Source organism: Urocitellus parryii, chromosome 8 (assembly GCF_045843805.1).
Source record: "Urocitellus parryii isolate mUroPar1 chromosome 8, mUroPar1.hap1, whole genome shotgun sequence".
Classification (NCBI taxonomy): domain Eukaryota; kingdom Metazoa; phylum Chordata; class Mammalia; order Rodentia; family Sciuridae; genus Urocitellus; species Urocitellus parryii.
Window position 1 is genome coordinate 136,293,983 of NC_135538.1, and position 26,696 is coordinate 136,320,678.

The 26,696-nt window shown below is 39.1% G+C and overlaps 1 protein-coding gene across 9 annotated transcripts in view; it reads left to right on the top strand.

The window, feature by feature from the left end:
• Fars2 (phenylalanyl-tRNA synthetase 2, mitochondrial) overlaps positions 1–26,696 on the top strand; it is a 507,072-nt gene that overhangs the window by 161,710 nt on the left and 318,666 nt on the right. For all 9 annotated transcript variants that reach the window (XM_077801819.1, XM_077801818.1, XM_077801821.1 and 6 more), the window contains one exon: positions 7,760–7,891. In XM_077801819.1, the coding sequence (XP_077657945.1) occupies positions 7,760–7,891 (132 nt within the window). The remainder of the gene's footprint in view (positions 1–7,759; positions 7,892–26,696) is intronic.

Here is a 26,696-nt window from a genome sequence, read left to right on the forward strand (position 1 = left end):
TAGATATGTAAGCGGTCTGAGCCACATTTCCTTCATCTGTAAAGTGGAAATAATAATTATGGTGCAGTGAATCTGCCAGCCTTACATCCGTGTAAGTGTTCAGTGAGAGAAGGCATTGACATACTTCACATAGTACCTAGTACATCGTAAATGAACCCCAAATGTCAGTTACCTTAGGAACACAATTTAGAAATGTTTGGGTTTTTTTTTTTCACATTTTATAAAAGGATGAGGTTTTTTTCTTTTTAAGATTATTCTAATTTCTATGTCATTCAATTTAAAAATCACCCATTGAGTATTTATTACATGCCAGGTACTTTGCTACATTGTTTGCATAATTCTGCAAGATAAATTTTTACTAAAGTTCTGTGAGGTAAGTATTATTCTTAAACAAAATTGAGCCCCTGAGACATTAACTTGCCCAAGATCACTTGAGTAAAAGTGGTAGAGTTGGGATTTGATCCTAGTTCTGTGACAGTTTTTTGGATCCATGATGTCCCCCCCATCCAAGTCTCTAAGACCAGCTCCCTGAAGGCTGTGGTGTGAGTCTATAAGGCGTCTCTATGTCGTCTGCTCAGAATATCATTTCCTTAGGGCCTGTCTTAGGGAGAAGGATTGGGAACCAAAAGGCCTATGCTCTGGCTCACTCCAAAAATGTGATGCTATTAGACTGCTGCTTGTTAAAGAACAGGGCCTGTCACTTGTCCTAGTGCCTTTACCCCATACCTAGATTTTAGAATGAGGGGCCCTATTAAATTGAATTGTACTCCATTTCTAACCTCATTATAAGGTGCAGAAATGATACCAACGTCTTAAAATCCAAGCCCTAAACAAGAGGGGTCCAAGGGCAATAAATAGCTTGAGACACTTTAACATACACTGATCTTTCTACTAAGTAGGAAACTTATAGCTGTGGGATCAGTTACACCATTGCCAGTGGTGGGAGAAATTGCTACCTTTTGTTTTTCCCTTATTACTTTGTATATGTCTTAGCACAGTGAGTCATTGTGGCTGAAAGACTACTAACATCTTCTAGTGTGTGTTTGGGAGGTCCCACACCAGAGGATTTTATTACCCTCTGTGACAAGGAGAAGGTGGTGTTTACTGTTAACTTTGTAGTTGGAATGATTTTACTCCATTTAGCAGAGTGTAGCACTGGACTCCAGGGTACATGGCTGTGTGGACATGTAGGATATATATGGTACACTAAAGAGTCACAGTGTTGGCATTGCTGTGTTTGTAAGGCCCTAGATGGAGATGAAGTGTAAGCCATGAATGACTTCATGCTGCTTGTGAGGTGGGCTTTGGAAGTGGAATCAATGTTCATATTCCCACATGGATGCTTCAGGCCTCAAATGTGCCTCCTCTTCCTCATAACTGCCAGTCACATGGTTGCTTGGTCCAGAAGATACTGTTTTCCTTTGTGAAGGGAGAGACAAGAGATGCAGAGAGTTAACAAGGGACAAGGCAGGGAGCAGGAACCTGAGAATCTTGTCCAGGGCACTCAGCTGTTACATTAGCTAAGTGGCAGCTGCCTAAGGGGATCAAGCTGGTGGTCTTTTATCAGCAGAGCCCTTAATTTCATCTGGGACCTGAGCTCTAATATGACTCTTTCACTAATTATTACCTTGGCCTCAGTGGAAAGTATTGAGCTAATGTTAGTGCAGGATGTGACATAACACCTAGAGTGGACAATTTGGCAGTACTTATTGCAATTATAAAAGCATTTTCTCTTTGGCCCAACAGGGTATTTTGTTGCAGCATTGCTTTCAATAACAAAGAACTGGATATGCTCCAAGTATCTATCCATCAGGGACATCTGTAAATGTGGGCGAGCCACACAGTGGAACACTTTTCAGGAGTCAGAAAAAGAAAAAGGAAATGCTCTGTGTTTGCATAGAGAGGCCTCCAGACATATCATTAAGTGAAAAAGCATGATGTGAAATTATGTGCATAGTATTCTGTTTTTCATATAAGAGGAAAAATAGAAATGGATATTGGTTTATGCTTATGTACAATGATAAAGTGTAAACTTATAAGTTTACTACAAGGATTCAGGAGAGTGGGGAGAGACAAGGACAGGGTTACAAGTGACACTGCTCACTGATGACCTGCTATATAGTGAGATTTTTTTTTTTTTTAAGAGTATTTTGACTTTGGTTTCTGTGAACTTTTTACCTATTGATTTTTTTTTTTTTTTGTAAAACAAATCCTTTTAAGAGTAGAGCAACATTGATAAATTAGAAAATAAATGAAATCAGAAAATAAGCACATTTTCAGTTTTAAGGGCTCATGGTCCTAAACAGAAGCCAATGAGATGGAATTGTGAGGTGCCTTTGACAGTGTCAGCTGGGTAATGGTCCTGTTAGATTCATGTGTGTCAGTTTTTCAAGATTTTTTTTTCCCAGCCAGAGCGTACCTTCTTTCATTTTTCTCTCCACCTTTCTTTCCTTTGTTGGATACAAACTGTATCCTGTTCAGAAAGTGGGAGGAGCAACCCTGGTGTTGCTGCATTCTGCTCTCCCTCTGGTACCAACTAAGGGAAAAGAAATCTATTGAAAAATTAATGCCAAACAGCAGTGATTAATTGCATATTTGTGTAGTCAATTTTAAAAATTATTTGCATCAATGGAGGGTAGCATTGGTAGGATGTAGAAAATCACTGGTGTGTGCTCTAGTTTGGACCATCCACCTTTCAAGATTTAGATTGTACTTCCTGTGGAAGGTAGTTTTGATGACAGTCTCATCTCTATAAGGAGTTTGAAGAAACAGGTCAAGAATCCTTTTAATTAGCTTTAAATCAGGGAAGTGTTTACTAAGTATGAGATCTCTTACGAAGGTGGGTTGGAGGTGGTAGGAGATGATGTCTATTTAATATTTATAGTACTTCAGGCAGACTGTTCAGGAGGCATTGCACAGGAGGTAAAAGATTGATGAGAAATGATCACTGCCCCCCCCTCCGAATTTTGTCCCCTGATGGTCTTGCCAAGGATGCAGAAGTTGGGAAGCGGGTACACTGTGTGGGTGGGCAAGATGCTCTGCAGCCTTCCCTGTGCCCTTTGTCCTCATGGTGTGGCTGCCAGAGTTGAGAAGGAATCAGAGTTCTTGCTACACATCTTCACTGTCGTGAAGAAATGTCTACTTGCCACCTTAGAGGTCCTGCTTTAGGGGTTGCATTTAGACACTGGGGCCTACTCATCCTTGAACAAACTCAGCATCTCCATTTAGAAGTGAAACCAGGTCTCTCCAAGGTCTCTGCCTCTTAGGTAAACCTGCCTTCCTGCAGGGTCCTTTCTGAAATCACTGTGTGAAGTAGCTGTCATTATATACAGTGTAGGGGTCAGGCAGCTGGGGTCTTCATAATTTCACAGGAAAAATGGTGGAAATCTGAGACTTGAATTTATAGTTGGATTTTCTTCTCCCTGACCCTAGGCTGAAAATTGAAATAGAAAGCCTTAAGCTCATTTGTAAATGTGATTTGCTCATTTGTTAAAGTGTGTTTCTCCTCCTCCCCCCAAAAAGAAGTAAAAAGAAAAAACTTCAGCCTTATTTTTCACTAGATATATAATACATGTGTTTAATTTTCCTCTGTAATCCCAAAAACAGATTAGCCTAATGAATAATGAATTCATATGATGTGGACATGCTTACTAAAATTTCCCCTTTATTAATATGAAACACAAAATACATAATTTTATGGACATTTTACCGACTCCTGATACTTGACATGGGAAATAAGTCACAATTTTGAGATATTTACTTAGTATGGTATAGTTTAATGCCAAAAGCATGTTAAGATGCCATTTTAAGCAGATATAGTAAGACATTAATTTTGAGGTCCTGCCGCAAAAAAAAAAAAAGGAAAAGGTATTTGGGGGCTATTCAATGAATGATTATACTGTAGTAATTTAAAAAATGACCACCATTAATGTGTCAATATCATGGAAATTTAAATAGAATACATAAAAGAATATAGTATTTTGCCAAAATTACACATTAACTGATATAATTTGCTTTCAAATGATTACTGTTTGTTTGAAGTAGAGCCATTAGACTGCTCAAAAATGGTGTTTGGCAGTTTAGACTTTTGCCTGTTTATATAAAGGAAATAAAACTGAAGAAGTTCTTAACGTAGTAGATCAAAAGAAACGAATAGTGTATGGATTTGGCATTCTTTGTAGGGTCATATGGACTTTAAAAAGGAAATTTAACAAAGGATCTGAGGGGGTGAAATTAATTAAAAACCACCCAGTCTCATAATACACAACTTTGGACAATCTGTGTTTTCCTTTTTTATTTTTATTTTATTATCAATGGGTTCTGTTCCATATTATCATTAATATTTATCATCTTCCTTGGTCCTGAAATACTTGGCTCGCTTCCCTGCCTTATCATGCTTTGCTGTGTGTAGTTTTCACTGTGGAGCAATTATTTTCATTGCTATGAAGAGACACCTGTAGGATGACTGAGCCCAACGAAACCGAGGGCTGTGGTGGCCAAGGTCTTAAACCAGAAGTGTAATGGTCGATGCAACATGGACATTTTGTCATTAGAATTTGTTCAACATTGCAGATAATTTCAGCCCCAAATTACAGTTTGTTTCCTAATCATAGAAGCAATAAAGCAAATGCCCTCAGTAAAAGACATTAAGAAAAGTTTCTGGAGAGGGGAAGAGGCCTCACATCACTTTCCAGTTCATCCGTAAGCTGTTCTGTCCCATCAGCACCAGCACAGATGTTGTGTAAATAGGGTCCTGTCTCTATGGAGACCTCACTTCCCATGAGACAGTATTCAGCAGGTATTCAGCACTTAAAATGATTGATCATGGAATGACTTTAATCAGTACATGAAATAATGATGATGATGATGATGATGATGATGATGATGATTTGGGTACCAGGAATTGAATCCAGGGGTGCTTAACTACTGAGCCATATCCCTAGCCCTTCTTATTTTTTGAGACAAGGTCTCGCTAAGTTGCTTGGGGCCTTGCTAAGTTGCTTAGACTAGCTTTGAACTTGTGATCCTCCTGCCTCAGCCTCCCCAGCTGCTGTAGCGATTACAGGCGTGCATCACTATCACTGCTCCCAGCTTCAATAAATGACTATTTTGAGTGCTTACTAATGTCTTGAAAATTTTTCTTTCACACTTGGGGGAATCTAAGATGTTATTAGTGTGAGATGTAAAGTTATATAAACTAAACTCTATTTAGCCTATTTGAAGGAATTTTAAAAATTTGATACAGGGAAATTAACTGGTGCAGAATGCACTTACTCTGTTCTGAGCCCTTAGATATTTAATGATATGATGAAGAAATTATGATGTTATTCCTTAGTGCTGTTGCTATTTTTGGCAAAAGTCAAACCAGTATAAAAGGCTACATGATAGAATTTGTTTTTCTGAACTCTTTTCATAAAATAATTTGATACTTGCCAGGAGTTACAAAAAAGAATGTTCAAAATTGTTTCGTCTCCTGGTCCTTTTGCTCTCAGTTTTATGTCCTAAAGCTTCACACATTTCTGTTTGCTAGCAGGATTGTCTCTGGTGCTTTTATGAAAATATTGATAGGGGACTGTTGGTCCCAAAGAAGGGCAGACACACAGGTGTACAAATACCTTCTCAAATATAGCTGCAAATAAACAACTGCTCTTCATGTATGAGCTTCACACAGAAAAGTCTGGACTGCCTGGGTAACTTGTGGACTTTGCCTAAGTGTCCAGCAACTGGGTCATCTTTTTTTCCCAGATGAAAAAAGTATTTGCAAAGTGTACTCAGCAATAAATAACAAGCAATGAATCATAGTTTTATGCAACATGGGTGAATCTTAAAATATACAGAGTGAAAGAAGATGGACAAAAGACCATTACGTTCTGTGTGATTCCCTTTTTAATAAAATTCTAGGGAATGCGAGCTTGACTATAGCAACAGAAGAGATCTGTGGTTTCTTGGGAGTTTGGGAGGCCTGGAGAATAAGTGGGGACTGCAGTTGGGTGCTGAGGATTACAGAGGGGCACAGGAAACTTTTGAGGGTGATGGATATGGGCATTATCCTGATTATGGTGACAGTTTTATGGATGTATATGTTTATCGACATTTATCAAATTCTGTACTTTTCACATGTGCACTTTAATGTTTATTATACTCATATATAATAAAAAGAAAATATTTTACTATTATAAACTAAAATGCTTGCCATAGATAGCAGGTAGCTAGGAAAATAAATGCAACTAAAACTAAATAAGTGCAACTGAAAAGAAAAAAAAATCAACCTTCTTCTTTGGAATTTGGGGCACAGGAAAAGACCTGTGTCTCATAATTCTACTGTCATCTGAATTTTGATTCATAGATACAGAGAGTTACTTTTTAATTGTCAGCATCTGGATTTTGGAAGTGGACAGACCTAGACTTAGCCAGTTGTCTGCTAGTTTTGTGACTTTGAGTGAGATACTTGACCTCTCTAATTACCCCCCCCCCCATTTGTGAAATGGGATGGTAAAGGCTCAATAGATAGAAGCAATTTTATTATTGTTTTTATTCATTTCACATTCTAATTTCCATAGGATAGTCTTGACTGAGAATGTGGTATTTTAGATTCCTATGGGAGGATATGTTATCCTTGAAAACTGGATCCTTTATCAAGGCCTTAGAATTGCCTAAAAAAAGAAAGCCCTGCCACTAAGGGCAAGGAGCACAATGATTTGCAAATGCTCACTTTCTGTGTTCTGGAACATGGGCATGGAGCTGCCAGGTGACCTCTCACATGGTTTTTCGGCATTTAAGTGACATCTGATCTTTGCAGGCTTTCACTGTTTTAAGTGAACTAGTCTTTCTTTTATTAAATAAATTTTTTTTGCTAATAATAATAATAATAATACCATTGCAGATGCTAACCAGAAAAAAGGACCAGATCCTGGAATAATTTCCTAAAACTACCAAAAATAGGGCTAGATGGCAGCTGGAAATAGGTCCTGTGGACCAGAGCTATAAGTGTTCTTTTGTTTTTTTAAATCATGCGGATTTGAGTAAGGAAGATATTTGTCATTTACATTGAACTGAGAAAGGTTTGGGATGATAGGGCAGTCCATAGGAGAAGTAACCATTGCTTCTGCATGAGTGGGGGTTGAGAGTCCAGAAAGTTTATACTAAAACAGAGTGCAGGGGACCAGGAGCCCTGGTGGTTGGCCAGGATGGGATTTAAGTCAAGACTTTAGTGTACATTCAGGCAAATGGAACAGTCTGTTTTGCTTTCACCTGCAAATGTTAACGGATTAACTTCTCTTATCTCTACCCATACTCCATCTGTTGGCCCTTGTAAGTAAGTATAGGATATCTCATAATTTTTCTTACATCAGTGGGTATGCATGTTTGGAGGATAGTATAGCAAAAATATAGTTGTTTTAAAAACTCTGAAATGGTGTCACTTTCATTTCTAGAAATTAGAGAGAATTGTGTGCTTTCTCATGATCTGGACTTAATTTTTTCCTTTGCCAAATGGTTGCCGAAATTGACAAGTGATTGATTTGGTTTTAGAGGGTCCCAGAACTTCACAGAGTGCTTTTCATATCTGGAAAGACATGCCTAGTTATTCACAAGTTATAAGATTTATTGCCTTACCCTAACATGTTGCAAATTAGTTTGTTTACTATTTATTTTACTCAGAATGTAGTAATTGATGTCATTTGCTGAAGGGCAGATTTGATCCCAAGAAAGGGTAGACTGCCTCATGATGCTCTTTCTTTTTTCTTTGTCATCTCTGCAGGGTTGGAGATAAGATGGGTGGACTGCTACTTTCCTTTTACTCATCCTTCCTTTGAGATGGAGATCAACTTCCATGGAGAATGGCTAGAAGTTCTTGGCTGTGGGGTGATGGAACAGCAACTGGTCAATTCAGGTAGAAAAGAATCTCACATGTTACGGAAAGGCTCTCTAAAGGAACCTTCTCTCCTCAAGTAACCTCCTAGTCATTTGCAGTCATTTCCGTATTCCTCCATTGGTATCTTTCTCTCCGTGGTGCCCACTAGACATATCTGACACCAACTTTCTCACATCTCATTTTGCAGAAGCTTCTTTGGAGATCTTTCTTGTCAGAACTTGGCTGCTGGTTTGTACCTTGTTTTTGTGTTTGTTGATATGTTGCTTTCTGATTGCCCCAGAGGCAATTAAATGCATGTCATACTCGAGCAGTTTGTCTTGTAAACTGACTTCCTTCCAAGCCCATGTGTAAGCAGTAAGCTCTAAATGGAGATTGTCCTGGGTTCCTTTTCCCGGCTCCTATAGAAGGGCATTTGCTGTGTGCCTTGGAGGGCAATTGTGGCTCCAGGTTGGTCAGATTTTCCCTTGGTTTCACTCTTAGGTCCCCTTCCTTGTAAAGGTGTGGACTTAAAGGGCTCACAAATTCTTCTCTAGGTTGGTCATGGGGCCTTCAGCAGAATGGAGAAGAGCAATCTTCCTGGGTGACTAAGAAATGTGGGTAAAGATGGGATAATGTGGTCAAGGAGTTAGAAGATGAGGTGATTCTGAAGAGATAGGGTGCATGAAGTATTTGCTGGGAAACTGGATGTCTGGCTCTCCCTCTTACCCTTGTTATATTATGGTTTAGATGTGAGCTGTCCCTTAGAAGCTCATGTGTGAGAAGGTTCAGAGAAGAAATAATTGGGCTATGAGAGCCTTAACCCAATCAGTGAATTAGTCACCTGATGGGATTAATTGAGTGTGGCTAAAGGCAGGAAGGGCATGGCTAGAGAGGTGGAAATTGGGGGCTTGGCTTTGGGGTATATATTTTGTATCTGGCAAGTGAAGCTCTTTCTGTGTTTTTTTTTTTTTTTTTTTTAACTAATCATCATGTGAGCTGCTTCCCTCTGTCACATTTTTCCTCCATGATGTTCAGCCTTACCTTGAGCCCTGAGGAATGGAGTCTGCTGTCTAGGGATTGATACCTCTGTAACTGTGAGCCCCTAAATAAATGTTTTCTCTCCTAAAATTGTTCTGGATCTTTTAGTTGTAGCAGCAAAAAAGTTGACTAGAACATGTTACCAAGTGAGCCCCATTTTGCCCACTGCACAGGATGCCAATCACTGAAATGACAAGTTTGGCAAAAGAGAGTTTATTCACATGGTGCCTATGCTGAGGAAGTAGGAGCCCCAAATCTCAAATCTACCTCCCTTGGATAGGGCTCAGGGGTATTTATGGGATAAAGAAGCAGGATGGTTTGAGGTGTCAGAGAAGGTGACTGGAGGCAAGGAAAGATTCATTGGTCAGCTGCTTGTGTATTGTTAAAACTTTGTGGCTCCTTAGAAGCACATTCAGAAAATGGCAGAGTTAGCATGATCTGTGCGTGGGGTTTTTGGCCCTCTGAAGTCAAAAGGTTCTCACCCATCAGACAACTGTTGTAGGCCCCAGTAAATGGTTGGCAATTTCAACTGGTTTAAGAAAGATTAAAGTAGCCTCCACGTAAAAACTGCTTAAACAATTGTTACCATAGTGACCATCCATCAGAGGAGCTTCTGATAGCAAAGCTGATGGGGTTATACTGCTTAGCTATGTGACCTGTAAAATTGGTCATCAAAGCAAGTAGCTAAAAGCACATGGAACAGGTGGATTCATTCAGATTTCCCCTTGGTTTTACTCTTAGGTCTCCTCTAGGTAGGGATGTGGACTTAATCAGCTCACAGATTCTTCTCCATTCTACTGAGGAAGGTGGTGGAAAGCCCAGTGGAGGCCAAATGCTTCCCAGGCAGTTTTTGAATATTTGAAGGGCCATCCTAGAGCATAGTGGTGACAGAAATCAAAATTAAGGCCTGTAACAATTGTGAGGCCAACACTTGGGTAAACCCTGGGGTTTTCTTACAGCTCTCTCAATTAATAACTGTGTCTCTTCAGGCAAGTTACTTATTACCTACGATCTTTGGTTTTTCCAAAGTTACAGTGGACACAGTGACCCCATCTTCAAAGTTTTGTTATGAAGATTAATTGAGATGATATTTATAATGTTCTTTGTTTTTTTTAAAGAGAGAGTGAGAGAGGAGAGAGGAGAGAGGAGAGAGAGAGAGAGAGAGAGAGAGAGAATTTTTTTTAATATTTATTTTTTAGTTCTTGGCGGACACAACATCTTTGTTGGTATGTGGTGCTGAGAATCGAACCCGGGCCGCATGCATGCCAGGCGAGCGCGCTACCACTTGAGCCACATCCCCAGCCCCTATAATGTTCTTATTAGCAAAGGATCCAGCACACAGCATACATTCAGTTGAAATTAATATTTAAAGATTTTTCTCATGGTTAGAGCTCTTTACCAACAGGAAATACTTTAAAAAGGCTATCTTGTAGATCAATTTCTAACTAAGTGGAACTAGTTATCTCTTTGATCTATACCCATCTCTATCTGTGATTCTAAATTTGAGTTTTTGGTTTTAGAGGGAAAAGAAAGTAATAAAAAACTGAAAGAAAGGGAAAATCAGCCTGTAGATGTGTATGCATTTCAGTAGAAGACACAGAATACTGGGAGTAACATTTAGTCTGTCCTTGAGTAGGAGCTGACTTCAAATATCCCTGTGGTCTTTTGTTTTTTAGACAAAAGAATTGAAGGACTTCTAGGCTTCCTTCTAGAAGTGCCTATTGTCAGAAGGCCAGAGCTAATAAAGCTAGGAAGGGAGATCAACTTACATATCAGTTGTCACTTGGATTTGTGCCTTCTTATATTTCCTTCATGGTTTTTATGAGGTTTATTCACAAAATAACTGGATGAATATAGTTATCTGAAACAAGTTTCCAATTTATTATTGATCATTAATGAAACTGTTGTTCTACAATTAAATCAGCCATGTTAGGTATTCTTGAAGGGAATGGCAAAGTAAAAAAAAAAAAAAAGACACCCAACATGCAAATATGTTTTGGAGATTCACAGTATTGGTAGGATGTGCTTCAAGTCATTGGGAAATTGTATGCATAAAATTTAAATATCCTGCTAGGGAGGGAGAATAAAGAAATAGAAGAGGTGACTTTTATAAAAGAAACTGTATAGGTTTTGCTATTTGAACTTGAAGTTATTGTGACAAAGTTCTGCTCTGTTTTTAGACATGAATGTGTTTTGACTTCTCTAGTTGAAGATTTTAAATGATTTGCCTGGCAGTTTCTAACTACAGACATTATTTGCAAGTACAGTTGGTTTTCTGTTTTCAAAGTTCCTAGAGCCTGAAGAAAGACAGGCTACCTGTACATCATTCCTCTATTTTAGTCTTTTCTTCTGCATTTTCTTTCCTCTCCTTTTCTCCCTTCTCCCTTCTTTCAACTTACCTTTCTCCTCCCCATTTCCTTCTCTTTTTCAAAGAGAACTTCTAAGAGACAAATTGATGGTTCTAAATTCTCCTTCTTTAAGGTTCTTAACTCTATTAGGTTAAGTACTACAAGTCAGAAACCAACGATGTTGGAGCAATGGTAGCAGCAGACTTCATTTGAGCCCTTCCTGTTGGCTAGCATCTTAGAAAGAATGCTTTTTGGGGGGAGGGGGAGGGTACTGGGGATTGAACTTGGGGGTACTTGAACACTGAGCCACATCCCCAGCCCAATATTTTGTATTTTATTTAGAGTCAGGGTCTCACTGAGTTACTTATTGCCTCACTTTTGCTGAGGTTGAACTCACTATCCTCCTGCCTCATCCTCCTGAGCTGCTGGATTTACCAAAAAGTATATGCTTTTTATGCTTTCTTCCATTTCACCTTAATGAAAGGGTTCTGTGGTAGGTGCTATTATTACCTGCATTTTATAAAGCCTGAGAAAGATGATCTGGATCAAATGGCTAGATTGCTAGTGAGGCTTGGCCAAGTCATTTTTTTTATTTGTGGGTGGGTGAGTGCTAGTACTGAGGATTGAACTCAGAGGCACTCAACCACTGAGCCACATCACCAGGCCCCCCCTTCCCCTGCCTTTTTTTTTTTAAATAGTATTAGAGAGAGGGTCTTACTGAATTGCTTAGCACCTCACCATTGCTGAGATTGACTTTGAACTTGCCATCCTAAGCCTCCTAAGTTGCTGGGATGACAGGTGTGTGCCACCATCCCTGCTGGCCACGTCCTTTTGATAACAGTGAACCATGATATGATGCTACCCAAATTGTGGATTGCATTATTGGGAATGATAAAATTGATTTCAGATAAGTTGTTTGAAGTAGTATTGATTGAAAAACTGAAACAATGAGGCAGACTGCAAATAAAACTTCACTTGTTTTGTAATTTGTTACCTCTGAAGGGCTCTGCCGCTTGGGTCACCTTCTGTGATAAAGTGATTTATTTAGAGCATGAAGTTAGATTGCTCACTTAAACAGCGTCAACATTTTCTCACATGTTGAAGTTGATGGTGGCCTATGTATGTTTTTGTGCATGGAATGAGGCTCCTCCTAAGGGCTTGTGGAATCTTACTTTATTTCTTCTTCCTTAAATTGCAGAATCTTCCCCATTACTTTCAGATTCCTTAGAGTTAGTATTTGTGATGAATAGTGACCCTTTTCTTGTGTTTTTCCTCAGGGATGTGTTATGAGGACAGTACTGAGCCAAGTCCCCACATATTAACCCTTTCTTCTCACTGGACTGACTGAGGCTGGTTCTGCCCTTTCATGTGGTATGTGGAGCACAAATATCTAAAGCCATCCTAGTGAGGACTATGGGCCGTGCTCGTGCCAGGAAGGAATTTACCACTTACTGAGCCCCTGTAAAGTTTAGAAGATTTTAAGTAGGCCAAGGGGGGAGAAAAAGCTGTGCAGTAGAACATAACTTACAAAATGAGTCCAGTTCCCTACCTCCTCATTAAAATTTCAAACTTGACATTTTGGGGAAACATGCATGAAAAGTTTCCAGCCTTAAACAGTCATTATTTGTTCATTCATTCATCACATATTTCCTGAAGTCCTTCTAAGGCTGTGGAAAATAGAATAAGTACTGTCTTTACCTTTGAGAACATCACACAGACGTAAAATACACTTATTTGTAGTAGATGTACATTGGGCAGAGTGACAGAGAGGGGCAGGGATTAGAGAAGACTGTGCCAGAACTTTGTGCAGGTGACATGCAGTCTGGGTAGAGACAGTCCAGGTCTCTGTAACAGGCATTTCCGAACACGTTAGTTTCCTCTTCCCAGGGAGTTCTTTACTTTGTCTTTCCTTGGTTGCACAGTTGGCATGTACAACACTGCATTTCCTTTTCTGAGCATGAATCTATTTCCAGTTTAGTCCTCTCCTTGATATCTGCTCTCTCCAAACTCAACATGCACATTTATGGTTTAGTATTATTAGTCTAAGATGGCAGACTTTCAAATGGCGAGGGCCAAGGCTAAACAAGGCATGGCTACATACAAGCAGACATACTCTTAATATATTTAGCATCTCTTTTTGGAAGGCAGTATGCTATACATAGAGGAAGCTACAAAAAAATGGATGTCTTTTTGCCTGTGAAAACTTACAAAGGTGGTAGGGTGCTACTATAGTTTAGATTTGGAATCCCCTCAAATTCCACTTATTAAAGATTGGTCCTTAGCTTGGTGCTGTTGGGAGGTGGTAGAACCATTAAGAGGTGGAAGTAAGTTAGATCATTGGGGGCATGTCCTTGAAGGGAACATTGGGACCCTGGCCCCTTCTTGTTTTTCTCTCTCTGCTTCCTGGCCACCATTATTGTGAGCAGCTTCCTCTATCACATGCTCCCATCAAAACTGCCTTACCGTAGGCCCAAAGACAATGAATCAATCCCGTATAGACTCAAACCTGTAAACTGGGAGCCAGAATAAACCTTTTACTTTAGAAGTTGATTATCTCAGGTATTTTGTGGCAGTAATGGAAAGCTGACAAACACAGGCAGATAAGATTATATCAATTTTATGTAAGTTCCAGTTTTGAGAGCAAGCTTTGTGAGATGAAAAGAGGCAATTATGTTAGTTGAATTACTGGAGGCTTCAGAGGGGAGATGGCCTTTGAAATGGGCCGTAAATAGTGGTTTTTCAGACATGTGATTAGTAATCAGTTGGTGAGCTTATATACCTTGTCTGCTCATAGGATATCAGAGTCTGTAGATTTTGCATGGGGATTGGGATGAATGGTTTAAACTATCCCAGGTAATTCTTGTGAAGGACCCACACTCAAAACTTTGTACCCCCCTTGTCTTTAGGATATGTTGAATATTTTCCCCAATTTTATTGTGGTATACAGTATAATGAATTACACATTTTAAAGGTATACAATTTTTTCCGTTTTTGACTGAATTTTATATACCTGTGAAGCCATCACCACAATCAAAATAATGAACATTTTTATCACGGACGAATGTATCCTTGTGCTCTTTTGCAATCTGCCACTCCCTCCGAGCCCTGTCTTCAGGCGGGTATAACTGCTGTCATTTCAGATTAGTTTGCTTTTTCTTGTATATTATACAAATAGAATTGTTGTATGTATCAGTTCACTACTTTTTGAGTACTGTTTCATTGTATAGACAACTCCAATTTGTTTATCCTTTCATTTGTTGGTGGACATTTGGGTTGTTTCCAGTTTGGGGCATTTCAGTGTGAAAGTGATATAAATATTTGTATAAAAGCCTTTGCGAGGGCATGTTTGCATTTCTCTTGAGAAGAAACTTATGAGTCGAAAGTTCTGTAAATGTCATTTACATCAAAGTAATTGCCTAGTGTTGCTCAGCTCTTCTGTGCCTACTGATTTTTTTTTTTTTTTTTTTTTTTTTTTGCTTTCAGTATTCTGTCAGTTGCTCAGGAAAGTATTTTCTACTATGATTATGGAGTTGTCTATTTTGCCCTTTTATTCTGTCATTTTTCTTCGTGTTTTTTTGAAGCTATATTATTAGGTGCATGCCTTTTTTATAGCTGTTATGTTTTTTTTTGAGGAATTACTCCTTTTATCTTTATGAAATCTATCTTTATATTTGATTCTCTTTTACTTGATGTCTGTTTTATTTACATTAAAATATCAATCCCAGCCTTATTTTCCCCCCTCCCTAGGTATAGTTACATATGTTATATCAGCATATGTTGAAAACCTCATCTAGGCTGAACATGGTTTTCTTTAAATAGTCATATGCATTTTAAAGTACTTAATACCAAAATAGTATTCTTTTGTTTTTTTCTGGCTGTTTACCATTTTTCTTGCTCTTCCTTCACTTTCAAAGATTCTTATTTTCTTCTAATAGTTTTTCCCTTTGGTATGAAAAATTCTGGTTGGCATTTCTTATAGACTCTGTGCTGGTGATGAATTCACTGGTGATCCTTTGCCTGAGCATGAATCTATTTCCTCTTTATCTTGAAGGATATTTTTATGGAATTTAGAATACTGGATTGATGGATTTTTTTTCCTCTTCATTATTTAATGATTTTCTTCACTGTCTTCTATGATTTCTAAAGGAAAAAACATTTATTTTTATCATTATTCACCTGTGTATACTCTGTTATCTTTTTGTAGTTACTTTCGGGAGTTTCTTCTCTGTCTGTGGTTTCAGCAGTGTGATTTTGATATTTTGAGGTATTGTTTTCTTTGAGATTCTTTAATACTCATGTTAAATCTTTGATTTTGCTCTAGGATATCCTGAGATTCTATTCACTTTTCCTGCTCCCACTTCTTTTACTCTCTGTTTTTCAGACCAGGTAGTTTCTGTGGATCCATGTTCATGTTGTCCCTAGTGTCCTCTTTTGTCTCCGTTCTGCTGCCTTGTAAGTTTCTTCTTTTCCTTTTTTAAAATATTTAAATCTACCGGTATGTAATTACAGTCAATTGCAAAATTTAGCCTAAAAAGTCAACAGTGTTAGAGATAAATGTACCATTGATGACTTCTCTGAAATAAGTTTCTTATTTCAGATCTTTTTTTTTTTTTTAATGGCATTTGGTTTTGTTTCACAGTTTCTGTTTCTCATTGCTATCAAGCCTATTTTTCTTCACTCAGAGCAAAGTTAAATAGTTGCTTTAAAGAATCCGATAATTTCAACATGTGGTCGTTTTAAGATTGACTTCTATGGAAAGCTGATCACATCTTCTTGATTCTTTGTCAAATAATGTTGTATTGTGTGCTGGATCTTGCAGATGGTGAGTTGGGGGACACACTGGGCCCTGCTATGATTCTGTGGTCACTGTTAATGAGCAACCTGGTGAGGCTCAGGCCTTGCTTTCTATAGACGGTGATTCAGATTGCACTGGTAGAATTGTGCTGCTCTGATTTGTGTCCATCCTGTATGTGGTTGCTTTGGGGATTGGTTTGAAACTTGTGGCTGTGGTTTGAGTTTGTGCGCTGTGTCGAAGGTGGGGATCGAACTATGGCCTCTCCTTCTGGTCTCTGTCTATTCCCAGATTTCCCCCTTCATTTCCAGCTCGAGAAGCACTTTACCCTGTATGTAGAGAAATAAGCTTCTCTCTGAGGTTTAGTTGCCTGGGGTGTGAAGCAGCTCCACAACTGTGACCCACCTTTGGGGCAAAATCATGTTAGCTCCCCCCCCCCCCGCCCCCACAAAAAAAACCCACCCAGAAAATGAAATAGAAGATTCACGCTGTGGTGTTCCCTCTCCCAGTTTTGCCTCTCCTTCATCATTTTCCTATTGTTTACTTTCTAGAGTTCTCTACTTCTGTTTGTGGGCTTGCCCAGAGCTTTTAGTTCTAACCATAGGGAGACTTTCACCCCCATTACTGTGGACCAAACTACAGGGTGCATTGTGCAGACACCCAGGGTGAGAGGACTTGCGTGACACAACCATGTGTCATGGAAACTCTGCTGTACTGGTGCCACTGGTCTATTTCACCCCTCAACCTTATCAATCAGAATTAATCCTAGTGCAGTTTTGAGGCAAAGCAAATGGAGGCTAAGATCCGTCAGACTTGGCTCCCTCCTTTGCTCCTCCCATCTCCTTTTCTCTCACCTTCCTCACTTGCCTTCCTTCCTCTCAATCAGTCTGGACCCTTCTATTGCCCTTTTAAAAAAGGAAACACATGTGTCAGCCTCGTGTATAGGTTCTGTCTTGGAGTTCTTCCTTGTGACGTATTTTCAAGCTGTCAGAATAGAGATGTCTTTTCAGATATTGTAAGTTTGTCCTTTTTCCTCTTTCCAATTGATAATAAGTTTGTGAGAATGTCTTCTGATGTGAAATTAGTCTGCATTAATTTAAAAAATTAAGGAGAAATAATTTCATGATCACTTATCACACTTTACAAATCGTAAGACTATATATAATGATTACATATAACTATGTGGAGAAACCATATATATTTATAAAAACAGAATCGCACTTTTAACTGTTTTATTATGTTTTACAGTGACTGTAACATGATTGTGCTTTGATATTACCAGAAATCCATCTGCATTGTCATTTAAAAAAAAATTTTAGTTGTAGGTGGACATAATAACTTTATTTTACTTATTCATTTTTTTAATGTGATCCTGAGGATCAAACCCAGTGCCTCACATGTGCTAGGCAAGCGCTCTACCACTGAGCCCCAGCCCCAGCCCTGCTTTATCGTGGCTAATGGCCACGCAGCCATCTTGCCAACCCCTCCCATGTTGGTATATTGTTGATGGTACGTCTAGAAAGAGGAGCACATGCCTTAGTATTTTCCTGGTATAAGATTATGAAAGTGGAATTATGGCCACATGCATTATGGAAATATGATGTGCTCTGGGAAAAATTGCCTGCCTTGTTTGAAAGTACTTCTTTATCCACAATCTCACGAGCAACACCGAACGCCTTCCATCTTTACATTTAACAGGAAAGACATTTTGTACTAGTGTTGTTTCAATTTATTTTTTTCTGGTCACTAGTGTAATTGGACATGTTTCCAGAAGTTTTTGCTCTGTCTGCTTTCTAATGGCACTTGAAAGTGTGCTAAACTATATTCTGCATGTTTTCTTTGTAGTCTTCCTCTCCAAACACTAACCTTATTGTCATCTCTGTTGAAGTCCCCGTGTATCTCCTCTGGCAATATCTTCACTCTTTTCTTTTCACCACTCACCTGCGGCGAACAGTTTCGGTTCTGAATTTTGTGTCATTATCTTGACTTTCATTATAGTTTTACTGGCTGTATTATATAACAAGTTAACTTATCTGCGTGTCTATTGTTTAACAAATGGAATCACACTGTCAGTAATTTGCAGCTTATTTTCCATGTGACATTATGAAATCATTCAGTTCATTTGTTTTTCAGTACTTAAGTTCTTTTGGATGAATGAATATGTCATAGTTTATTCATTCATTCTTTTTATTTTTTTATATTTAATTGTTTCCAATTTATCTGCTCCTTTTGAACATTTTTGTACATCTAGACAATAGGTATAAGAGTTTCTCTGAGGTATATTTTATCTAGCAGTAGAATTGCTAAATCAGTACCTCTGAGCATCTCTGGCTTTATTGGATATCACCAAATTGTTTCCTGAAGTTCCATTCCTTATTGACCCAGCCGTGAACCTCTCTGTGAAAGTTCTCATTGTCTATGTTGTTTTGAACACTTGACCTTGTTCAACTTATTTTTGCCAGTCTGGTGTAACTTACTGCAGTTTTCATTTGTTTTTGCCTGATTTCTCTTGAGGTCAAACACATTTGACATTTATTTTACATTTCATTTATTTGACATTAGTTCATTTTCTATTAGGGCTCATTTTTCTGTTTTTTTTTTTTAACTAATTGGTAGGAATCTACATTTACATTGGATGTTAATTGTCATTTCTATGTATTACAATTATATGCTCCAGTTGTGTGGCTTTTCTTGTCACTTTTTCAAAAAAGAAAAAAAATGTATTTTTCTCTTGGCTAGCTGTAGATTTCTTTATATCATATCATTCTCCCAAAAAGGTACTTTGTCAGGAAATATGAGTGGGTGTAAGTTGACAAGTTCCATGAAGATAACCCCCCACTTGTCATGCTTGATTCTGGTAGTTTAAGTCTCTGATGGTATTGCTATATCATTCATATTTCCAGCATCGGGATTCTAAATATTTAATGTCTTTTAGGCATTCACCTTCTCTCTCCCAGTATTCTGTCAGATTTGGTCCCCACCCTATGTGACAGTTTCTCTTGGCTGGGAAACGTATTCTAGGATGCCCTTGTTTGACTAGGAAATGTAGCTCCGAGCTTGCCTCGGGACCCCAATTATACTATTTTCACAGAGTTGGATTTATTTCCTGGAATATTTTCTAGTTCTCCCTAATCCTCCTTCTAATCTATGTCACCCCTCAAATATTTCTATTCCTGTAATAAATGGTTTTCGCAACTAGATTGAAGTTGCGGTGTGTGTCTACTCTTCTGATGTTTTACAGCTGTTAGGATATGTGTCGCATACTGTTGGCAGCATAATTTTTGGAAAGCAGAGAGATTCTACCCTTTGAGAAGAATGTTCTTTTCAAAGTCTAAAGTTTTGTATATTTGGCACTGTGTAAAGTCTTTGCCATTTAATCTTCCAGTCTGACTCCATCCAGGAGGAAGCTGTTCTTTTTCCTTTTATCCCCAGCGTACCTGAAAGTGTGACCCCCTGTGACACAGTTCAACCATTGGCTTTTGATATTCTGCAGCTGGTAAGGTAGATTGTGAGTGTCTAAGTAAGAGGTATGCACATTTGGCCCGTTTGTATTGCTGAAAATGGTCATTTCTTTCATTAGGCTCCATTATTTTTCCCTTCTCCCTTTCCATGACTTTGAAGTGCTTTCTGTTGTGGGAGAATTTTACTCCTCTGCCAGGTTGATGTGGGGTTTGGTCCTGTGACTTCTTTGGCTAATAGGGTATTAGCAGATGTGATCTGTAGTGAGGCTTGAAATGTAGTTGGCAGTGATTTTTGCCTTTTTTCACTTCTTCATGAGGTGAGCAAGCCCTGTGTCGCCTGGTGGTTTCAGCGCTGAGAAGCATATGGACTGCTCCTGACCCAACCCCTAACCTGAGCCCTAACCTGAGCCCAGCCAGGCTGGAACAGCTGGGTTCCAGCCCCAGCCAATGAGGTTTGGTAGTGGTTGCTGATCAGCTATAGTTGACTGATAAAATGTGTGCTGTGGTTGTCATATGTCTACTTCCTCACTTTTACCAAGGGCTTATAGTCTGCTTGAGATTCTCTTGTTTAATATTGTTTCACAGAAAATTCTGTTGAATTCATTCACTTATTTCAGGTATTTCCTGTCTACTTCCCCGAGGAGTGCGGTTGAAAAATCTTGACCTTTTCTACTTCTCTTTCTCTGGATAGAGGCCATTGTATAGTTCTCAGAGTATTTCAGAATGGTATGTGATAGTCTCCTAAACCAGTCAGGAATTTTAGGGATAGGGTTTATCTGGAAAGTTCCCGAAGTTCATGTGTGTACCTGTGTGTGTGTCTATGTGGATGGATACTTGTGTGTGCTAGGGTTTGGATAAGTGTGTCCCAAAGACCAGTGTGTTTCAAGGCTTTGTTCCCAGCCCATGGTGCTATTGGGAGGTGGAGGAACCTTCACAAGGTAGAGCTTTTGGGGAAGTTTTCTGGCCACTGGGGGCAAGCTCTTGAAGGGGATATTGCGACCCCTCCCCGCTGGTCTTTATTTTCACTTCCTGGCTGACAGGAGGTGAGGAGCTTCCTTTGCTTTGTGCTCTGCATCATGGTGCCACATGGCCCTAAAGCAATGGGGCCAACTAATCATGGGCGAAACCTGCTTATTGGGGGTCAGAATAAACCTTTCCTCTTTTAAAGTTTTTATTGCAGGTATTTGTTTTGGTAATGGAACACCAACTAACATATTGTATTTCAAATATAGCCTTTTTAAAGTTTTAGTGCCAGGTGTCTAAATTTAACTCGTCTCAGGTAGAAGATTCTGACTCACTAGAATGTAACCTTATTGGGATGGGGATTTTGGGGGGTTTGATCATTCTTTTCTCTCCATTTCTTTGAACAGTGCCTGCCTAGCATATATAGGTAGTCCGCACACATACACAAACTAAATAGGTGGCTGCATATACCCCCCCCCCCCCCCGCCCCTCCAGTGTTTATTCTTCTTTCCGCAGGATCATAGAAACTGTACAGTGTTGAGGAAAACTGACCTAGTTTTCTCTGCTGGCTCTTGGCTCTTTCTGCCCTCAGCAGCTCTGCAGTTCCCAGTTAACAAAGCTGGTGTGGTGGGAAACACCTGAGCCTTGAAGTTAAGATGTAGCTCATAGGCCTGGCCATTAGCTGGGCTGGAGATTTTGGTCAAGTCCTGTGGGTCTCAATTTATTCATCTATAAAATGAGTGGCCTGAAAGATTATTTTCAGATTTATTTTTAACTCTCAAATCCTAAGCTTTATTCTCTTAAACATCCCAGAGATTTTTTTTTTTTAATATTAATCAAACCCATAGGGGACTGTGTTTTGTTTTATAGCACCACATGGAAAATTGCATGCCAGCAGGATTTTGGTATGTGTAGTTGGTTAATCAGGTTTTTTGTCCCCCTTAAAGAAATTCTCAGAGTCACTCCCACTTCCCCCGCCCCTAAAAAAAGAAAGAAAAAGTGATGTTCATGTAATTGAATTTTATTTAAACTATTTATGGAACTTTTGCTTTATGGGATCACTGTAGGTAGAGATGTGTTCCCAGTAGCTCAATTTTATTTTCTCCCCTGCAAAAAGGCAATTTAGAAGTTTAGGAATTATTTATGGTACTGTGGGGATAAACACAATCTGCTAAGTTATTTTTCTTGTGTCATTTTTTTCAAGGTTCATTTCTGTTTTTTAGGCTGGAAGCAATGTCTTTCTGCAATGACCACATTTTTATGTCCATGGAAAAAAAATGAAGTAATGTCATTAGACATAATTTATGCCAGATTGTGACTTTCAATTGGCATAATTCAGGAATTGAATACTATTAGGTTCTGTGTGTGCATACACACATGCACACCCAATATTCCATAGTCAACCAGGTGTGGAAAATGGTAGAGTGAAAAAGTTGGATGCTTTCTTTGCTAGAAAGTGTCTGAGTTAGGAAGAGGTAGATCCAAGTGAGAGTACAGAGCCATTCTCAAATGTATTTGACCATAGAACTCTTTCACAAAATAAACTCTTTTGTTGAGCATGTCCCAGGATGGAGACTTAGTAAAGTGCTCATCTTTTGGTTGCAGGGGTTGACAATAAAGTAAGAGGTTAAAAGAAGTGTAATTTGGGAAAGTAGTGACTACCTATAAAGAGAAATTTTAAAATTTTACCTGAGAGGCGTCTTCAGTGTAAGGCAAGCTGCTGATATCAACACATGAAAAGAACATCTATTTTGCTCAGGCATGGTGGCACATGCCTGTAATCTGAGTGGCTTGAGAGTCTGAAGCAGAGAATGGGAAGTTCAAGGCCAGTCTCAGCAACTTAGCAAGGTCCTAAACAACTTAGTGAGATCCTTTGTCAAAAAATCAGATGGGGACATGACTCAGTGGTTAAACACCCTTGAGATCAGTCTCAGGTACCAAAATAAAGGAATAAATAAATAAATAAAGTTAAAGTTCTTATTAAGAAACAAATAAACAAACAAACAAAACCCCAACACCTATTTTCCATTTTAGACTGTCTTTGGAATTCTGGCAATTGCAGATTTATGGGGTTTGAAGGCTTAGGAAAGAAAAGTCCTCAAAATTAATTATGCATATTTCAAACTTATTACAAATGTCAGCCTTTCCTCTTACCTTTGATTCCTTCATCAATCCTTTATTAAATGTCTGTGTGGCAGGCTCTGTGCTAGGTGCTGTGTATATGGGAGTGATTTTTGCCTTGAGGGACTCTCAGTCCAGTGGTGGAGACTGACAGGTCAGCTGCTATGTCCGAGATTCTGTAGTAACAGTTGAAGGAGGAATCAGTTCTCAAGAATCTAAGGCTTCACTTGAATGTCATACTTGAACTTAATAATAAAGGTTGAGTAAGTCAGATGACAGAGGAAAGGGAAGATGTTTTACTTGTACATAAGGATGCATGGAGTGGAGGGTTCTCAATGTATTCTGGGAAGATTGATTTGTGTGGACTGCTAGAACACGCCAGGAGTCTTGGGAATCATGTCAAGGAGGTCTAGCTGGATATGATGGAGCACACCTGTAATCCCAGCAACTCTGGAGATTGAAATGGGAGATTGATGAGTTTGAGGCCAGCTTGGGCAACTTAGTGAGACTGTCTGAAAATTAAAAATAAAGGCCTAAGAATGTAGTTAAGTGGTAAAAGTATTCCTAGGTTCACTTCCCACTACCACAGATTGATAGATAATTTCTGAAGGGTTTGTAATGCAAAATAAAAGACCTTCAATCTCAGTATTCCAGGAGTACTGAGCCATTGAAAGATTTTAAGTAGGAGAATGATGTGATTAGATTGACCTATGGGAAACTGGCATTTGTGGACTTATGGAATAATTGCAGTTCAGAGGCTAGGAGACCATGTGAGCACTCTACATGATGATACCAGGAGCTGGAGCTGTGGGGGTGGGGAGAAAGAAGGACCAGATGGTAGTGACTTTGGGCCATGATCACCAGACTTTGTAAGGTGGGCACATCTTGGCAAAAGGAAGATGATGTCAATTGAGGGATCATTTAGTCTGCTTGCAGGTTTCCCAATGTACACAAGCTCTTGGAATTTACTTCACATTTCATCAACTTTGTAAACTTCCTGAAATTATGTCATATACCTTTTGCATATATTGTGTAGGGACATTTTTTAGCAGGGGAGCAGAGAATAGAGTAATCATAGTTTCTATTAGATTCTCTAAGGATCTTATGTTTTAAAAAATGTCAGGAACCACCAAACTAGTCTATTATGTTTAGTCAGCTAATGAGAAATTAGAATTTTAGAACTATCTCTGAGATAACCAAATGAAGGATATGATGAGAATATCACTGAATAATTTTCTGACTAATGAGAATATCTACTTTAAGGACTTTATTCAGAAAGTGCACTCTGTAGGTGAATGCACTTTGTAATACATGAAAAGACAAAATATATCTAATGTTTTTCAGTAAAGGGTTGGGCAGGTCAGATAGCATTTGTTGGCAAGGTGGATGCTTTGCAAATGCCTTAGCTGTTTGGGGTTGTAGTAATAGAATACCAGACACTGGGTAATGTATAAAGAAATGAAGTTTATTTGGCTCCCATTCCAGTGACTGGAAAGGGCCAACATGATGTCACTGTCTGGCTGTGTCACAACATGGCAGAGAATTGGGAAGAACTGGCTCTGTGTAGAAGGGGCATGTGGGGTAACAAAGAAACAAGAGAGTTTAAGAGGGCCAGACTGAGATGAAGGTCTTTTATTTTGCATTACAAACCCTTCAGAAACTTGAAGGTATTCAAGGTCTTCTACATTGTCTGAGTTTTTCTTTCTTTCTTTTGTTTGTTTTTTGTTTTTGCTTTGCTTTGTTTTTTCCTGTCACAAGACATGACCCACCTCCTGCAAGACAGCATCAATCCATTCATGAGGGTGATCTGCTATGACCTAATTACCTTCTTTCCACTTGGTCCCACCTCTTAAAGGTTTCAGCACTGCAATATCACCACATAGGGGAGTAGAGCTGCAAGTAAAGATAAATAAGGCTGGGCTCCTGCCCTCAAGGAACTAATGAGAGAGACAGTCACACAAATGCAGCATTAGCAGATAAGTTATCATATCAGGTGACAAGTGAGTTCATGGGAGCCAGGGACATTGCAACATGAAGAGATGTTATTTTACCTTGATCTTGAAGAATGCATAGGAATTTGCCAGGGCAGAAGGGATAGGACTTCTAGGCAGAAGATATAGCACCTTGAAAAATATGGAATTCCAAAAGATCTGGAGTGTTTGAGGACAGAGAACTTCAATATAGTTAGGGTAGTGTGGGGGCAGTTAGAGAGCAGTGGTGGGGGAGAGAGAGATCTTGAGAAACCTGGAGTGTGAATGGCTTTGTAGGCAGAGCTTGAGAGTGTGGACTCAGTGCTATGGTTACTGCAGCCAGTAGGGATCTCCTTGGGCAGATAAGAGGATGATAGAGTAGGAGGAAGACATCCCCTGTTTGTATTGTATAAATTTATTTTCTAGGTAACGTGTTCTTCTGGCTATGTGTGTATGTGACTGTGTATATCATATTCTTCCTTCCTCTGCCTTTGCTGCTTCTGTTGGAGATTTACAGTATTTTTGTATACTTCAAGTTTTTTAAATGCAAGTATAGTATGTCTCTTTCTAAAAAACAAAGACAAACTTAGTATGTTCTTTAAGTCTTTTTTACCTGACTTTTGGTGTATTTTAGAGATGTTTGAATGTTAGAAGGCCTAACATATTTATTGTTATTCACAGGTACATGGTGCTTCCTTGTTTAAATATTTAACTAGTGCCCAGTTGATAAGCCTGTTATGTTGATTTCAGTCTTTTCTTCTTGAAAAGAGGGTTTGAGTAGCTATTTACATATGTCACATTTTCAAATGCATGTGTATCCATGGCATTCATTTCTTACAGTGGAATTACTATAGGTCATAGAGCACATGTATTTACAAAGTATATGGACATCTTGCCTAACTAGTAGACCTGAGGTGAAGCAGCCATATTTGTTTTGTGGGTTGAAAGGAGGTTATGCGTGAACAAAAGGCAGGTGTTGAGGACAGCGCCAAGTGTAGCCTTGGGGAGTCAGGCTGCCTTTGGACAAGATGGAGACAGAAGGGTATGTAGGTTGCACCCAAGCTTTGGGCTTCTTAAATCTGAGTATTCATAGGACATCCTAGGTAGGAATTTCTAGAAGATAGTAGGGCATGAAAAGTCCGAGAGTGTAAGAGAGCTCTACCAAAGATTTTTCGAGTCATCTGTATACTTAAAAGTCATGAAATTAAAATAATGTAGGAAAAATCATCAGAGAAGGAAGAGGAGGGCCAAGGAGTATAAAGTTTTTTTAAGCTTCCTTTATCTATTGAATGTGTTGAAATTCATTGGTGTAAGGAGAAAGTTCTGTATGGTTCTGGTCTTTACCTCATTCACTCATCAGCACTTACTAGATACATGGTACTGCTAAGTAGTGATAGAAGGCTAGAGAGATGGTCCCTGGGCACCTGGACCTCACAGTCATGGACAGGCTGAGGTGCAGGGGCAGTGTGGTGCAGGCCTGCTGTCAGGAGGGCAGTACAGATGCTGTGCAAACAGTAGGAGGTGGCATCTGGTAACTTGGGGGGGTTTGCAGAGAGGCCTCCTAATCTCAGAGTTGAAGAATGAGTGAAGATTGGTGAAGGGAATGGAGAAGGGGAAGTGTGTTCTGGGCCAGCTGTAGGCAAACTTGTTTGGCAAGGAGCTGGCTTATAAGCACTTGAAGCAGGGCCAGCCCTCTGATCTCTGTAGCAATGACTCTGCAGAGTAGCCATAGACACAGGTGACCACAGGAGTGTGACTGGGCTCCAGTAACTATTTATAGACTCAGAAAATATCATATAATTTTAATGTTTCATGAACTACTATTCTTCTTTTGATATTTTTCAACTATTTAAAAATGTAAGATTTATTCCTAGCTTACACGCTGTACACAAACAGAGAGGCCAGGGACCCAGACTGGCTTGTGGGTTATAATTTGCTGATTCCTGTTCTAGGCAAGAGGAACAGGGAGTCATGATAGAGAAGTGAGATTAAGCACATTTGGCTTCTGTAATAACCTTTTCTTAATGATCTCCTTGCCTCTAGGACTTACTACTTCCATCTCTCCTATGATCAGTCATTCCATCTATGTTCTTAGGCCACCTCTTCCAACTTTTCTGAAAGACCTTTGGTGATTGAAGGTATTCAAGGTCT